The sequence below is a fragment of the Sus scrofa genome, chromosome 14 (genome assembly GCF_054392235.1).
Source record: "Sus scrofa isolate SSC_HxYL_T2T_F1_AM1 chromosome 14, Sscrofa_HxYL_maternal_Yorkshire_Landrace_v2.0, whole genome shotgun sequence".
In the NCBI taxonomy this organism is placed as follows: domain Eukaryota; kingdom Metazoa; phylum Chordata; class Mammalia; order Artiodactyla; family Suidae; genus Sus; species Sus scrofa.
In genome coordinates, this window is record NC_139396.1 from 52,514,423 (window position 1) to 52,532,266 (window position 17,844).

The following is a 17,844-nucleotide window of genomic DNA, read 5'->3' on the forward strand; positions in this document are numbered from 1 at the left end:
TTCTACTTTGCACACACTTTGCAAAGGTTTTTCCTGTGCCCATTTTCTTGTTTGTTTGTTTTGTTTTGCTTTTTAGGGCCGCATCCGTGGCTTATGGAGGTTCCCAGGCTAGGGGTCGAATTGGAGCTATAGCCGCTGGCCTACACCGCAGCCACAGCAACGCAAGATCTGAGCTGCGTCTGCGACCTACACTGCAGCTCATGGCAATGCCAGATCCTTAACCCATTGAGCGAGGCCAGGAATTGAACCTGCGTCCTCACAGATGCAAGTCAGATTCGTTTCCACTGAACCACAGTGGGACCTCCCTGTGCCCATTTTTATTTACTCCTCCCAACTGCTCTGGCAGGTAACTAGGGGGTGATCTCCATTCTTGGATACATAGGACAGTCATACATCTGATCTGCCCAGATCACAAATGAGTTAACAAGTGACAGAGCTCAGACTCAAGCCAGGTCCCCTGACTCCATGCACTGAGACCCCATGCTCTAAGAAGGGAACTTCTCTTCCTGTTGGCAGCAGGCATGGGCCACAGTCTCATTCAAGTTGAGCATCCCTTAGCCCTAAAGCTATTATAGAAAGAAAGTTGCTTTCCTGTTAACCAAGGTGTGTTCTCTATCTCCAGCCTTGTGTATAATTGCCATTTAGCCTCCTTCATCCTGGAAGTAAACTTATTTTTGGCCATACCTGAGGTCTGTGGAAGTTCCCAAGCTGAGGATTCAACCCATGTCACAGCAGCGACCCAGATCCTTAACCAACTACACCACGGGAAAACTCTGGAAGTAAACTTCTGAACCAGATTTTTTATCCTGGAGTCCTGCCACTATCTCATCTCTCACCTAGACAGTCTGCTGTTTCTAGGAATTCAGTAATGAAAGGAAGTGCCTATTTTATCAGTCTTGTTCTTGTACTTGCAATGATTTTTGGCACAATGTGGTCTGAGACAGCTGCAGACACTGGCCACTGCTTATACTGCCAGGGCAGCTGGTGCCAGGGTGGCATCAGGTCTGAATTTACCCATGAAAACTAATTAACGTACTGTGACCGCAGGGAAAATTAGAGGTACTGGGGGGGTCTGGGGCTTGGAATTTCCAGTTGTGCCGTAACCACTACATGTGTTCTTTGGGGCTACATTCCAGGATGCTTTTCCACTGTCCTTGTCCTGAGGACAGGAGAACTGGCAGTGGGAGATACCTTCTCCCACGAAGCCAGAACCTGCAGAGGGACTTCATTTTTCTCCATTTCCACTCTGTGGCTGAGGGGCAGCCTGGGTCTCTTGCCTGAAGGGGATTCCTGTTGTCTCCTCACCCAGCACCATGGCACTGCAGCAAGCCCAGATGTTGCTGAGTATGAACAGCTTGGAGGCGGTGAACGCAGGTGTGCAGCAGAACAACACGGAGTCCTTTGCCGTTGCACTCTGCCACCTCGCAGAGCTGCACGCAGAGCAGGTAGGCAGTGGCTGGGCCAGCATGCTTCTGGAGCAGTGCATGGTCTGCCATTTCTTTCCTCTAGTGCTTGAGAAAAGCACTGGACAGGTCTGGTTGGGTGCAGGTGGCTGAAAGGGTGAAATGGACTGAGTGTGGGGTCTACAAAGTTTGTTGAACTTAGGATCCCTTTCTGCTTCAGGGAAGGGAATAAGAGGTCAGTTATTTCCATGTAACAAGTAGAATAGAAAGGAGTCTTTGAAACATAAGGAAGCAGAGCTGCCTATGTTTATGGGAAAAGGAAGAACATAATAAGAGTGTAGCTAAATGATAATAGCTAAGGTTTGCTGCACATTTTGTTCTGAGCCAGACCCTCTGCTCAGTGATTTTCCAGGTATGATCTTCCTGCTTCCTTACAGGAGCCCTGCAAGGTCAGCTCTGTTATCATCCCTTTCTCACAAAAAGAAACTGAGTTCCAGGGAGCTAAGTCCCATACCCGAAACTAGTAAATGTCAGTATCAGATCTCCATCCCAAGTCTGACTGACCCCAAGGAAAGACAGTGAGGATAGGGCATAACCTTGACTTACAGCCCAAGTGATTTTACACAGTTCTTTTTGTAGGGGATTGATTAAAGGGTTCCTCATGCTGCTCTAGGCTTGCTTTCCCCTTTACTCAAAAATATCTTTTTTTCATGGGAAAAGGTCAAAGAAAGTGCTTATCTAAAGCCTTCTATCTCACTGAATACTTCCTTGCTATGCATACATTTTCTTGATCATATTATTTTCTCCACCTCCTTGTGGTATAATAATGATTGTTAGGTTGCATCGTAACACTCAATATTCTTTAATCTGGAGCCTAGGGATCTTTGAGTGGTTTTCGTCCCTTTCAGAAGTCTATAAATACTTCTCTCTACTAGACATATTTTAGCATTTTACAGTCCTTTAAGTGGCTGTGTAAGCAAAGGGGCTGGATGGGCTCTGGCTGATGGATTCTGCCTGCACCTTCATCCTATACCTTAAAGCATCGCTCAGACTTTGTGACATCAAAACAGCAGGCCACCCCCTCTTGCTGTTTGCTTTCTTTCAGGAATGTTGCACGTTAATCACTTTCTTGGTTTTCTTCCCCCTTCTAAGAGCACTGGACCATCTTTAATGGCTTCTTTTCCTCTGCTGGTGCCTTGGTTAAGCAGAGCATTTATAATAAATGAATCAGTGAACATTCAGTTGGGTATTTGATATGAGCCTCATGTTGACTTTTTTTTACCAACACCTTTATTGAGATGTGATTCACATGCCACACAATTTACCCATTTAAAGTGTCCCTGTGACTTTTTCAAGTAGGATTCTCCCCACTGACCCCCCACCTCAAACTGTAGCATAACTTCCCTTCTGTTCTCTTTGAATTACATAGGGTAGAAATTATTACAGCTTTACAAAAGTCTGGTCTTGGCTCAATTCTTCGGCCTTGAAACTTTCTCCAAGGCCAGGTGTTATAGTTCTGTGACTTTTTTTTCCTGGGGTAAGGACTGAAAAGTAACCATGCTCTTTGGACCTGTAGTCATCCTTCCATCCTCAGCCCTTTTTCATCTCTGGGCTTATGTGAAGGACCAGCTGACCCCATCATTGTCTGGCTCTAGTGGATGTGCTAGGAAGCCGTTAATTGCACAGCTAGGAGATAGTGGCTGCTTTATTTCAATTCAGCCTCTTTCCCCACCTTTCCTCCACCTGCCTTTGAAAGACCTTTCTAGTGTTAGAACATCAACCATGTAGCCTACTGGGCTGATGACTGTCACATTTTATTTATTTATTTATTTATTTTGTCTTTTTGCTATTTCTTTGGGCTGCTCCCGTGGCATATGGAGGTTCCCAGGCTAGGGGTCGAATCGGAGCTGTAGCCACTGGCCTACGCCAGAGCCACAGCAATGTGGGATCCGAGCCACGTCTGCGACCTACACCACAGCTCACGGCAATGCTGCATGGTTAACCCACTGAGCAAGGGCAGGGACCGAACCCGCAACCTCATGGTTCCTAGTCTGATTCGTTAACCACTGCGCCATGACGGGAACTCCAATTTTGTTTTGTTTTAATTTAATTTAATTTGTCTTTTTAGAGCCATACCTACGGCATATGGAAGTTCCCAGGCTAGGGGTCGAATCGGAGCTGTAGCTGCTGGCCTACACCACAGCCACAGCAATGTGGGATCTGAGCCCCGTCTGTGACCTACACCATAGCTCATGCCAATGCTGGATACGTAACCTACTGAGTGAGGCCAGGGATTGAACCCAAGACCTCATGGATACTAGTCGGGTTCATTACTGCTGAGCCACAATGGGAACTCCGACTGTCACATTTTAAGTTGCACAGGTTCAACTTAGACCTGTGAAATTAAGCTTGGCTAACTGTAGAGGAGGCAGTTTTATCATAAGTTTCTGTTTGCTCTTGTATTTCCTTTGTGTCACCTTCAAATTGTGTCCTGAAATTGATCTTCAAATAAACTGGACACCACCCTTTGCTATGGCAGTGACTGGGGCTTGGGTGAACCTGGAAAGAAGTTATGGGGTCTGAACTGCTGTTTCTGAGCTTCCTCCTGCAACCCAGAGGAAGTGCTAAGAGGGCCAGCCCCCTTTGCTCTTTCTGCCCAGTTCTGGGTAGGCATGTCACGTTCCTCTCTTGGCCTCAGGAAGTGGCAGATCACAGTGGGGGTTGGGGGGAGTGCTGCCCTGTGTATACTGTTCTCTTCACTTGGCTTGGAGGTTTGACGGCCATCTAGAGCCATGCACCCAACTCCGTGTATTGCAGTCATGAAAATGATGAGTGTAATTGGCCAGTTACAATCACAAGACTAAAAAGATCAGTGATCTGTTATTGTAATTCTGGGTATTTTGCACTTAATTCACTTCAAATAAAAGTTCACTTGTGGTTTGACTGAGCTTGTGGTTTGAAGGTGTACTACCTAGTCAAAGGATTGGGACAGACTGAAAAGCTTTTGGGGTTAATAAGGTAAACATTCCAGCAGTGTGAGAGTATAAAAGAAGACATGAACATGTATTCCCAGAAAAAAAGTAAATGATTATAAAACTTGAAAAAATTTCAATGTAATCACTAAAGAAATTCAAATTAACGCAGTGACATACCAGTTTTACCAAATGAAAAGGCAAAGAAGCTTAAATACTGGGGAAAGAGAAAAGTGTAGAATGTTGGTAAAAAAAAGTACTTTGTACATTTATATGTGGTAATTTAGTGATAATATATACATCAAAGAGTTTAACAGTGCCTACTGCTTAGCCCAACCATTCTAAGGTACTATCCTAAGGAAATAATTAGACAAATGTGCAAAGATGTGTGCATCAAGGTAATCATTCTAGCATTTTTAAATGGAAAAAATTGGGAGTATTCAAAATATCCCAAACTGGGAGATCATTCTGATGGACTATATTTATTTACATAGTAAAATACTGTAATGTATAGATTTGTGTTTATTGACACTGGAAAGATTAATTCACTCAAAAAAATAATTGAGTGCCTATCATGTGGTAAATAGTGTTATAGGCATTTTACAAATATGGTATGTATACCTGTTTTTTTGTTTGTTTTTTGGGGTTTTTTTTAGGCCACACCCAAGGCATATGGAAGTTCCTGGGCCAGGGATTGAATCTGAGCCACTATTTTGACCCATACCACAGCTGTGGCAATGGCAGATCCCCAAACCACAGAACCAGGTGGTGATTGAACCCGTGCAGCCATAGAGACACACTGGATCTAAACCCCCTGTGCCACAGCAGGAACTCCAAAGCCTTTTTTTTTTTTTTTTTTAATGGTTGCACCTGTGGCATATGGAAGTTTCTGGGCCAGGGATCAAATCTGTCCCTCTGCAGCAACCTGAGCCACTGCATTCTGATTCTCAACCCGCTGTACTACAACAGGAACTCTGTTTTTGGAATATTTAAATGATTTATATATATTATATATATATATTTTTATTTTTATTTTTATTTTTTTTTTGCTTTTTAGGGCTGCAGGTGTGACATATGGAAATTCCCAGGCTAGGGGTCAAATTGGAGCTACAGCTGCCAGCCTGTACCACAGTCATAGCAATACCAGATCTGAGCCTCATCTGCCACTTACACTGAAGCTCACGGCAATGCCAGATCCTTAATCCACTAAATGAAGCCAGGGATCGAACCTGCCTTCTCAGAGAGGCAGCCTCGGGTTCTTAACCCACTGAGCTACAAAGGGAAAAGGGAACTCCTACATGTATAATGTAAAAAAAAATTTTTTCTTTTTTTTTTTAGGTCTGCACCCATAGCATATGGAAGTTCCCAGGCTAGGGGTTGAAGTGGAGCTTGTAGCTGCCGGCCTACACCACAGCCCACAGCAATGCAGGATCCAAGCTGTGTCTGACTTACATTACATCTCGTGGCAATACCAGATCCTTAATGTGCCGAGAGAGACCAGGGATTGAACCCGTGTCTTCATGGGTTTATTACTGCTGAGACACAATGGGAACTCCTCAAAAATTTTTTTTTAGTGTACAAGTGAAACACATTAGAAACTAAAAAAAAAAAAGGGCCTTTTGATATTTGAGTCTCTGCCTAGGGTTGCCCAGGTTGCTGCACCAAGAACAGGTGAGTCACGTGGACATCCTGTGAGTGGTGCAGCAGGGGTGGTGTCAGACAGGTGTGCTAAGCAAATTGTGCCTTTCTATTTCAGGGTTGTTTTGCTGCAGCTTCTGAGGTATTAAAGCACTTAAAGGAGCGATTCCCACCTAATGGTCAGCATGCCCAGGTAACCTGTCTTTTGTGTATCATTGATTATTTCTGAAAAGACCATTTATATTATTATCAAAATAGGATATTTTAGAATCTTCCCATCTTGATTTCTCTCTGTGACATCTGTGGGGTCACCATAGGAGATTCCCATAAGATATGTTCAAGAAGGCCGAGAAGCGAACTCTAAGAAAAGATTAAAATAGGATACTTTCCCCATGTCTTTGTGGTTTTAAATTAGTATTCCTTACATCTCTAACTGTATGGGAATAAGAAATCATCAGAGTCCTTTGGTAGATCAAGAATGAGGGCGCCGTTTGGTTATTCTGTCTTTTCCTCCCAGAATTGAAGAACCTTTTGGGAAGATGTATCCAGAGGGAATGAACCTTATAAAGGAGTTCTAGGTGTTCTGTTCCTTCTTGCACTGATTTCTATCTCTGATGGGACCAAGAAAACCATTATGAGGGACCTCTTCTTTTTTTCTTCCTCTTGCCAAGTTTAGTGTTCAGGTGATGAGGGAGTTTGAAATCATAAGAGACCATGGCTTGGGAGTCTCCTACTGTTGGTCTGGGGGATTGGGAGGTGGGGTAGGGGGAGGCTGCCACCATTCACATGGGTTGTCGGCCCCACTGTATTAGATATAATGTGAATGCCCATCTGCTTGTGAGCTGTGCTGGCATCTCATGGCTGCTTTCAGCAGGCTGTGATCTGAATTCAGAGTATCCAGACAGAAAGGTGGTAAGCCAACATAGAAGCTAGCACCCAAGGCTGCTGTGGGGAAAAAAGAATTAAGCATGTTGCTATGTTTGTGCTGTGATAGAACAGTTTTATTTATAATTCTAGCCATTTTTTAAGAAGGTGCACAGTACAAAAACAGAAAAAGTCAATTTAATTCACATTCTCAAAAAAAATGTATGGCTGATAAAGAGATGAAAAGATGCTCATCTCTTTATCAGCTATACATATTTAAAGCATTAAAAGATGCTTTAATTTATATTTCCCTTGATCAAAAGTCAAGGAAATAGAAATTAAGAAAATTTTTTTTAATTTAAAAAATAGAAATTAAAAAAAAATTAGATATTTCATACCCATCAGACTGGCCAAAAGTAAAATATCTGACACCACCAATTGTTGGTGAACATGTGGAACAGTGAGTAATGTCATACACCACAGATGGGGAGTGTAAAACAGGTGTAACCCATTTGAAGAACATACAAACACTGTGTTAAGGAGAAGGTGTATATATGTTCTACAACCCAGCATTTCCACTACTTGCTGTGTGCCTGGGATAACTATTGCACAAGGAGTGAGAGAGGAGAGTGTTTATTGCAGCATCATAAAGAAGGGTGAAAAATTGGTACTCCCTAAATACCCATCAACATGAAAGTAGATAAGTTGTTCCATATTCGCATAGTTGAAAACGATTCATCAGTGAAAAGGAATGAACTACTTGTATTAACATGTGTAAGTTCCCTCAAACAATGTTGACCTTAAAAAGCAAGTTGTCGAAGTTCCCTTCATGGCTAAGCAGTTAATGAACCCGACTAGCATCCATGAGGATGTGGGTTTGATCCCTGGCCTCGCTCAGTGGGTTAAGGATCTGGGATTGCCGTGAGCTGTGGTGTAGGTTGCAGATGCAGCTTGGATCCAGCTTTGCTATGGCGTAGGCCGGTGGCTACAGATCTGTTTGGACCCCTAGCCTGGGAACCTCCATATGCCACGGGTGTGGCCCTAAAATAAACAAAATAAATAAATAAATAAATAAAAAAAGCAAGTTGTCAAAGGATGCATATATTATGATACTCTTTAACGAAGTTAAAAACATGTAAGATCATACTATGTATTAAGAATAAGTATATATTTTGTAACAGAATAAAAGCGAATGGGAGTGATAAACTCCAAATCAAGTGCTTCCTCTGGAAAAAGAGGAGAATGGAATTTGCAAAGGACCTTAATAGTATGTAATAGTATCAAAAGCAAATAAAGTAAAATGTTCTGACTCAACAAAGTTGATGATTGACACACATAAGTTGGTTATTTTGTTCTTAGTGCTTTTTCACATACTTGAAATTAAAAAAAAATTAAATCTTAAGAAATGCATGTGAGTTGTAATATTTGCTAATAAGCAAGTCAGAATATTTTCAAATTTCTGTTGAATAATGAGATGAACACCTGCCATTTTATTCTTTTTTTTTTTTTTTCTTGTTAGTTATGGATGCTGTGTGATCAGAAAATACAATTTGACAGGGCAATGAATGATGGCAAATACCATTTGGCTGATTCACTTGTTACAGGAATCACAGCTCTTAATAGCATAGAGGGTGTGTATAGGTAAGAAATTTTGAAAAAGCTAACCCCAGAATGAAGTAATTTTTCAGATGGCTTTATTCTTATTTGTTTTGTGTTTGAATTACTTACTAACTTTAGCTTAGAAAAAAGCTTTTTTTATTTATTACCTGTTTATTGTATGACGTTAGAAAATGCAAATAAGCAAAATGGAGAAAGTTAAGGATTACCCAGAGATAATCACTAACATTCTATCTATAATTCCAGACTTTTTTCTTGTGTGTACATGTGTGTGTAAGCACATATGTGCTTTTTTTTTTTCTCTTTTAACAAAAATTATGTCAGGCAGAGTTATTCCCCTTGGGAGATTTACAGTCTAATTGAGGAGACAGATTCTAACCCTGAAAGTGACTCTACATAAAACCTTTGCAAAACATCAGCATCACCATTTGTGCTTATTTTGTTTCTGTGTCAGAAAAGCAATCGTACTACAAGCTCAGAACCAAATGTCAGAGGCGCACAAGCTTTTACAGAAATTGTTGATTCATTGTCAGAAAATCAGGAACGCAGAAATGGTGATCAGGTAAGGGGGTGCTTTTGTGCATCTCTGCTGGGTGGCACTTTGTGCTTGTTGTTCTCATGCCATGCCTTCCTCTTTGCGGGCAGTGTCCTGCTGTCTGTGGCCGAGCTCTCCTGGCGATCTTCCTCCCCTACCATCGCACTGCCCGTGCTCCTGCAGGCTCTGGCTCTCTCCAAAGAGTACCGGTTACAGCATTTGGCCTCCGAAACAGTGCTGAACTTGGCTTTTGCCCAGGTAAGCAGATCTCTGTTTTTATAGCACATATTTGTGCTCAAGAACTGGCTAGTTTGTTACTACTTTTCAGTCTTGAAAAGGTTAATAATGAGGTTTCACTTCTTAATATTAAAATCTGAGAATGCAGTCTTACTGTGCTGGCCTTCCATGGAAATGTGGAGCTGCGAACTTGGTGACAAGCTGACACCTCCCAGTAGCACTGGCTTGACCAAGATGTTTATTCACTTCATTGAGGACCCTGAGCTGGTTCAGAACTGTGCTTGATTTAACAAGGGGATGAATAAAGAAATGAGGAAGTCATGTGTTCCTTGAAAGATTCTAGAAATTAAATTGTCCTTTATGTTTGTTTTCTGTCTCCCCCTGAAGAATGTAAAGACCATGAGAGAAGGGACTGTTTCTTCCCTGCTATGTCCTGTGATACCTAGTAGAATCTGCACATAGTAGATTAATAAATATTTATTGAATGAATGAATTTTGAACTTACTGGAGGAATTTACTGATTAAAGCAGACATTCTCCAAACTGTGCATTAGGACTATTGGGAGATTTAAAAACTGTCTGCATATCTGGCCTTGCCTCAAACCTACAGAGTCAGAATCTCTAGGGGAGGAGCCTAAGAACCTATTTTCCTTACCAACTTCCTCAGTAATTTTTTTTTTTTTCTGAGTTAAGATTAAATTCATTGGAGTTCCCTTGTGGTGCAGTGATTTAAGGATTTGGTGTTGTTACTGCAGTGGCTTGGGTCGCTGCTATGGTGCAGATTTGATCTCTGGCCCAGGAACTTCCACATATTGTGGTTATGGCCAAAAAAAATAAAAATAAAAAATAAAATTCACATACCTGTTTTAACCATTTTAAAGTATACAGTTCAGTGGCTTTAGAGCATCTGCCATGATTTGCTACCATCACCACTGTCTATATTTTCATCACACCAAATAGAAACCCCAGACCCATTAAAGCAATCATTCCCCATTGCCTCCTTCCAGCCCCTAGCAAACACTAATCTATTTTCTTTCTCTATAGGTTTGCCTGTTCTGGACATTTCATATAAATGGAATCATACAGTATATGGCCTTTGTGTCTAGCTTTTTCACTTGGCAACATGTTGTGAGGGTTCATTCACGTAGATTGTGTCAGTTCTTCATTCCTTTTGATTGCTGAATAATATTCTATTGGATGGATAGATTACATTTTATTTATCCATTCATCAGTTGATGGCATTTGGGTTGTTTCTACCTTTTGTCTATTATGAATAGCTCAACATTCATATACAAGTTTTGTGTAGATATATGGTTTCATTTCTCTTGAGTATACTTAAGGGTGGAATTGCTAGGTCATGTTTAACTTTTTATGTTTTCCACTGTGGCTATACCACTCATATTCTCACCAGCAATGTGTGAGGGTCCCATTTCCTTTATATCCTTGCAACTACTTGTTATTTGCCATTTTATTAGTGTGAAGTTATATATCATTGTGGTTTTCATTTGCATTTCCGAAATAAATAATGATATTGAGCATCTTTTCATGTGTGTATCAGCCATTCGTGTATGTTCTTTGGAGAAATGTCTAAGTCCTTTATCCATTTTTTAAATCGGGTTGTCTTTTTAACTTCAGTTGTAAGCGTTTTTTTAATATTCTGGATGTTAGACCCTTATCAGATATATGACTTGCAAATATTTTCTCTCATTCTGTGGTTGTATTTTTACTTTCTTGATTGTGTCCTTTGACGCATGAAAATTTTTCATTTTGATGAAGTCCAGTTTACCCTTTTAAAATTTTGTTTTAGCTTTTGGTATCCTACTTAGGAAACTGTTGCCTAGTACAAGGTCATAAAGATTTACCCCTATTTTTCCTTATAAGGATTGTATAGTTTTAGCTCTTACATTTAGATCTTTAATCCATTTTGAGTTAATTTTTGTATGTAGCATGAGGTAGGAGTCCACCTTCACTCTTTTGCATATGGGTATTCAATTGCTCTAGCACCATTTATTGAAGACCATTGCATAGTTTTGGCACCCTTGTTGAAAATCAGTTAATCATGGATGTATAGGTTTATTTGTGGACTCTTGGTTCTATTCCATTGAGCTATTTATTTGTCCTTATGCCAGTACCACACTATTTTGATTATTTGAAGTTTGTTTGCAGTCAGGAAGTTAGAGTCCTCCAGCTTGTTCTTTTTCAAAATTGTTTTACCTATCAATGTTCTCTTCCGATTTCATATGATTTTTAGAATCAGCTTGTCCTTTTCAGCAAACATGGTATTCAGAACTTGGTTTTTTTTGTTTGTTTGTTTTTTGCTTTTTAGGGCCACACCTACAGAATATGGAAATTCCCAGGCTAGGGCTCAAATCGGAGCTGTGGCCACCAGCCTGTGCCACAGCCACAGCAATGCCAGATCAAGGCACGTCTGCCATCTACACCTACACCGGATCTTTAACCCACTGAGCAAGGCCAGGGATTGAACCCACATCCCCATGTTACTAGTTGGATTTGTTACTGCTGAGCCATAACAGAAATTCTGATATTTTGTTAGGGATTGCAATGAATCTGTAGACCAACTTGGAGAATATTACTATCTTTTTTTTTTTTCTTTTGGCTTTTTATGGCCACACCTGCTACATATGGAGGTTCCCAGACTAGGGGTTGAATCGGAGCTGTAACTGCTGGCCTACGTCACAGCCACAGCAACACCAGATTTGAGCTGCATTTGCGACCTACACCACAGCTCACAGCACTGCTAGATCCTTAATCCCTGAGCAAGGTCAGGGATCGAACCTGCATCCTCATGGATACTAGTCAGATTTGCTTCCACTGAACCATGATGGGAACTCCAGAGAATATTACTATCTTAACGTTATTAAGTCTTCCAATCCTTTAATGCAAAATGTCTTTTATTTAGGTCTTTTTAAAATTTTTTTTCAATAGTATGTTCTAGTTTTCAGTCTATAATAACTCTTGCAGTTTTTTAGTTATATTTATTCCTAAATATTTTATCCTTTTTGATGCTATTGTAAATGGAATCTTAAAAATTGATTTCATTTTTGGATTGTTCATTGCTAGAGTATATTGATCTCAAATCCTGTAACTTTGCTGAGCTTATTACCTGTTATAGGTTTTTGAGAATTCTTTCAAGTTTTCTGTATATAAGATCATGTCATCTGCAGATAGAGTTTTACTTCTTCTTCTTTTTTTTTTTTTCTTCCTTTTTCTTTTAGGGCTGAACCTGAGGCATATGGAGGTTCCCAAGCTAGGGGTTGAATTGGAGCTACAGCTGCCGGCCTACACCACAGCCAAAGCAACATTAGATCTGAGCTGCGTCTGTGACCTACACCAGAGCTCATGGCAATGCAGGATCCTTAACCCACAGAGCAAGGCCAGGGGTTGAACCCAAAATCTCATGGTTCCTAGTCAGATTCGTTTCAAGGTTTACTTCATCTATGCCAATTTGAATGTCCTTTATTTCTGCTGCTTGCCTAATGCTCTGTGTAGAACTTCCAGTAGTGTTGAATAGAAGTAACAAGAGTGAACATCCTTGTTTTTGCTCCTGATCTTAGGGCTCAGGATTTTAATCTTTTACCATTAAATATGGTGTTAGCTATGAACTTTTCATGGATATTACTTTGAGGAAATTCCCTTTTACTCCTGGTCTGTTTTTATCATGACAGGATGTTGTATATTGTCCAAAGCTTTTTCTGTATCAATTGAGATGATCATATGGGTTTTTCCCCCTTCATTCTGTTAATATGGTGTACTACATTGAATGATTTTTGTATATTGAAGTGCTATTGCAGAATAAATCCTACTTGGTTATAGTCTGTGGTCCTTTTAATATGATACTGGATTTGGTTTGCCAGGATTTGTTGAGGAATTTGCATCTACATTCCTAAAGGACTGTGGTTTTCTTGTGATATCTTTATTTTGCTTTGGTATTAGGGTAATAATGTGGCCTCATAAAATGAGTTAAGAAATTTTCTTAACTAATCAATTTTTTGGGAAGGATTTGAGAAGGGTCGGTGCTGTTTCTTCTTTAAATGTTTGATAGGATTCACCAATGAAGCCATTTGATCCTGGGCTTTTCTTTGTTAGTTACTGATTCTTTCTCTTTACTTGCTCTATTCAGATTTCCTATTTCTTCTTGAGTCAGTTTTGGTAGCTTGTGTCTTTCTAGAAATTTGTTCCTTCATCTACTTTATCTAATTTTTGGCATACAGTTGTTTATAGTATTCTCATATAATCCTCTTTATTTATGTAAAGTTGAATAGTTAAGTCCCCACTTTCATTTCTGACTTTTGTCATTTGAGTCTTTTTCTTTTTCTTTGGTCAGTCTGTTTTTTCCAAGAACAACTTGTAGTTTCAATAACTGTTGTTTTTCTGTTCTTTGTTTTGTCTATCTTTATGCTAACCTTTATTATTTCCTTACCTCTGTTAGCCTTGGATTTAGTTTTCTCTTTTTTAGTTTCTTAAAGAGGAAATTTAGTTTACTGATTTGAAAAAAAAAATTATTATTATTTTTGGCTGTGCCCATGACATGCAGAAGTTCTGTGCCAGGGATTGAACCCAAGTCACAGCAGTGACAATGCTGAATCCTTAACCTCTAGGCCTTCAGGGAACTCCTTTATTTCTTTTTTAATGTTTGCCTTTACAGCTGTAAGTTTTCTTCTGAGCACTACATTCCATAAGTTTTCACTGCATCCCATAAGTTTTAGTATGTTGTATTTTTGTTCATCTCAAAGTATTTTCTAATTTCCTTGTAATTTCTTCTTTGACCCTTTGGTTATTTAAGAGTGTGTTGTTTAATTTCCACATGTTCGTGAGTTTTTCAGATTCTCTTCTGTTAGTGAGTTCTAATTTCATTTCATATAGTCAGAGAAGATAGTTTGTATAATTTCAGTCTTTTAAAATATAATGAGTGTTATTTTGTGACCTAACATGGTCTGTCCTAGAAGAGGTTCCATGTACATTTGTGAAGAATGTCTTTTCTGCTGTTGTTGAGTTTAATGTGCTTTAGATGATATTAGGGCTATTTGGTTTATAGTCTTTTTCAAGTCTTCTATTTCCTTGATGATCTTCAGTCTAGTTTTCTATCCTTTATTGAAAGTAGAGTATTGAATTCTTTAACTATTATTATTGATCTCTTTCTCCCTTCCATTCTGTCACTTTTTGCTTCATGTATTTTGGAGATCTATTATTTGGTGTATATATGTTTATAATTATTGTATCTTCTTGATGAATTGGTCCTTTTAACAGTATATAATATCCTTCTTTTTTATAACAGTTTTTGACTTAAAGTCTATTTTGTTAGTATAATCAGTCCGGCTTTATTTTGGCTATTGTTTGCATGGAATATCTTTTTTTTTAATGGCCTCACCCTTGGCATATGGATGTCCCTGGGTCAGGGATTGAATCTGAGCCTCAGCTGTGACTTATGCTGTAGCTGTAGCTGTAGCAACATTAGATCCTTTAAACTACTGTGCCAGGCTGGGGATCAAATTGCACCTCTGCCATGGCCCAAGCTGCTATAGTCAGATTCTTAACCCACTGCACCACAGTGGGAACTCCTAGAATATCTTTTTCTTTTACTATCCTTTTACTTTCAGCCTATTTGTGTCTTTTAATCAGAAGTGAGTCTCTTGTAGATATCATAGAGTTGTATCATGTTTGTAAAAATCTGTTCTGCCAACCTCAGCCTTTTAATTAATGGATTTAATTTAATCCATTTATATTTAATATAGTTATGGATTAGAAAAGATTTACTTCTCTATTATGCTGTATTTTTCCATAAATCTTACTTTTTTTTTTTTTTTCTCCATTACTGCTTTTTTTTTTTTTTTTTGTCTTTTTGTCTTTTTGTCTTTCTAGGGCTGTACCCGTGGCATATGGAGGTTCCCAGGCTAGGGGTCTAATCGGAGCTGTAGCTGCCAACCTACACCACAGCCACAGCAATGCAGGATCTGGGCCATGGCTGTGACCTACACCACATCTCATGGCACCGCTGGATCCCCAACCCACTGAGTGAGGCTAGGGATCGAACCTGAGTCCTCATGGATGCTAGTTGGGTTCGTTAACCGCTGAGCCATGATGGGAACTCCATTATTGCTTATTTTGTGTTAAATGGATATTTCTAGTGTACCCTTATTTATTTTAGTGTACATTTTTTAATCTTTTAAAAGTAGTTCCTTTTCTTCCAGTGATTCTTCTACAGCTAGTTCAGCCATTTGGAATCATTAGTCTTAAAAAGCTTTTTGTAGAGAAAAACCTTTCTATAGTGTAAATAACTACCCCCTACTTTACCTATTGTAGTCTGAAATCAGATTGTCACACATTATGTTTTCTAGGAGTGTGGTGCACATTAAAGATAGCACATGTTGGGAGTTCCCACTGTGGCTCAGCAGCAAGAAACCCAACTAGTATCCATGAGGATGTGGGTTCAATACCTGGCCATGCTCAGTGGATTAAGGATCTGGCATTGCTGTGAGCTATGATGTGGATTGCAGGCACGGCTCAGATCCAGCATTGCTGCGGCTGTAGTGTAGACTGACAGCTGTACCTCTGATTCAACCCCTAGCCTTGGAACTTCCATATGCTATGGGTGTGGCCATTAAAAAAAAAAAATAGCATATGTCAGGGAGAAAGCCAGATGTGGCCATTCAGGAGAGAAGAGCTGGAAGTGAAGTCCTTCCTATAGTGGGCAGTGGGTGTGTTTGTGTATAGCACTATTATGTTTCTTTTTCAGCTCATCCTTGGAATCCCAGAACAGGCCTTAAGTCTTCTCCACATGGCCATTGAGCCCATCTTGGCTGACGGGGCTGTCCTGGACAAAGGCCGTGCCATGTTCTTGGTGGCCAAGTGCCAGGTGGCTTCAGCAGCTTCCTATGAGCCACTGAAGAAAGTAGAAGGTAGGAAACCATACAGAGATTGTTAGATAATATATTATAGAAAATTTGTAAAATTTAGGACCCAGAAGAAGACAAGATGTTAAGTCTGGGATAACTTAGAACTTAAGTGTTCACAAATGTGTTAAAATTTCATGCAGCGTTTGAAGTACTTTCACTTGCATGAAGGTTGAGGGCAAGTGAATTGTTATTTTAACCCTACAGAGCTAGGTTTCAGGCTGGAAATCAGGACTAAAGACCTAGTGTATTTTTTTTTTTTTCTCTCAAAGGGTACAATTTTAAAGTTTCTGGTATATGTTAAATCAATAAAAATAGATACTAAGTTTTGAAAACTATATGTGAAGCATTGAGTTAAATATGTGTGATATTTTCCCCACTTTCCATCAGCTCTAGAGGCTGCCATTGAGAACCTCAGCGAAGCCAAGAACTATTTTGCAAAGGTCGATTGCAAAGAGCAAATCAGAGACGTTGTGTACTTCCAGGCCAGACTTTACCACACCCTGGGGAAGACCCAGGAGAGGAACCGGTGTGCAATGCTGTTCCGGCAGCTGCATCAGGAACTGCCCTTCCATGGGGTGCCCTTGATAAATCTTCTCTAGCGGGAACATTGCTACCGGACCACTGTGCGGAGTATAAGATTTTGGACTTGTTCACACTTCCTCCCCAGAAATGATGTATTTGATGTCTGTCTTATCAATAAACTGCATTCTTATTAGTTCGTCTTATTTTGTTGCTAAAATATACATATTTGTTTGTTTTGGCCATGCCAAACGTTCCTGGGACAGGGATTGAACTCATGCTACAGCAGGTACAACACCAGATCCTTAACTGACTAGGCCACCCGGGAACTCCTATATATATATATATATATACACCTGTTTTTTCTTTTTCTTTCTTGTGATAGTAAGGACACTGACTTTTCATTAATATGTGGCTGTTTTATTGATAAGCTAGTACAAGTCTTAAGGATTATATCCTCTCTGGGCAAAGTTTCCAATATCTTATTGGAAATTGTGCACACTCTCCATCATTCTGTAAATGCAGTTAGCACATGTGCTCAGACAATAGCTCTTTTGGGTATTGGTAGATCTCTCTGGGGGATTGGTGCAGGTTTTTCTGAGGCTTGGATTTTCCTTTGGAGGCTTCCCTGCTTTGCTCTGCTGAACTGCTACTTTTGGTGGGCCTGTGTTGTGCTTGTAAGCACATGTTGGTCCCTGACTGGAGATTAAGAAGGAAAAGATCTTTTTATGGTTTTTGGACCAGGGACAAAAAGCATATTTCAATCACTTTCTGGATATTGGCTTTCTTAGATCTTCTGCATGGGTATATTTTTTCTATATTTAACTATATAAATGGGGGATGATGATTTCCTGAGTCTAGGAATTCATCATGAATAAGGTGATTGTAAGTTAAGAAAGGGTCTGAAGCTCAGAGGTGAGTGGACTATCACTCGAATATGTAGTGTATCTAATATACGTATCTCAACCCTGCAGTTCAGCAGAGGCAAGTTATTACTCAGTTTGCGAATTTATCTTACCCTTCAGTGTTTACAGAAAATTCCCTTTGTCTCAAATCCAAAACAGCAACAAGGAACCAACCAAATTTGCAGCTTCTATCATTGGCTCTTTCTCTGTTAAATTTAAACCTTCTGACGGGAAATAATTT

At 39.8% G+C, this 17,844-nt stretch overlaps 1 protein-coding gene across 5 annotated transcripts in view; it reads left to right on the forward strand.

The window, feature by feature from the left end:
• ANAPC5 (anaphase promoting complex subunit 5) overlaps positions 1-16,894 on the forward strand; it is a 46,709-nt gene extending 29,815 nt beyond the window's left edge. The window contains exons 11-17 of one of the 5 annotated variants that reach the window (XR_014827276.1): positions 1,137-1,445; positions 6,132-6,206; positions 8,397-8,518; positions 8,949-9,056; positions 9,140-9,287; positions 16,020-16,182; positions 16,567-16,894. Coding sequence is in view for 2 of the 5 variants with exons in the window: in XM_001929287.6 (XP_001929322.1) it covers positions 1,310-1,445; positions 6,132-6,206; positions 8,397-8,518; positions 8,949-9,056; positions 9,140-9,287; positions 16,020-16,182; positions 16,567-16,778 (964 nt within the window). In the remaining 3 variants the exon portion in view is untranslated. Of the gene's footprint in view, positions 1-1,136; positions 5,144-5,876; positions 6,207-8,396; positions 8,519-8,948; positions 9,057-9,139; positions 9,288-10,309; positions 10,806-16,019; positions 16,183-16,566 lie in introns of those variants that run through there. The other 4 variants (XR_014827275.1, XM_001929287.6, XR_014827277.1 and 1 more) reach the window with 4 other exon arrangements.
• The last annotated feature ends 950 nt before the right edge of the window (positions 16,895-17,844 follow it).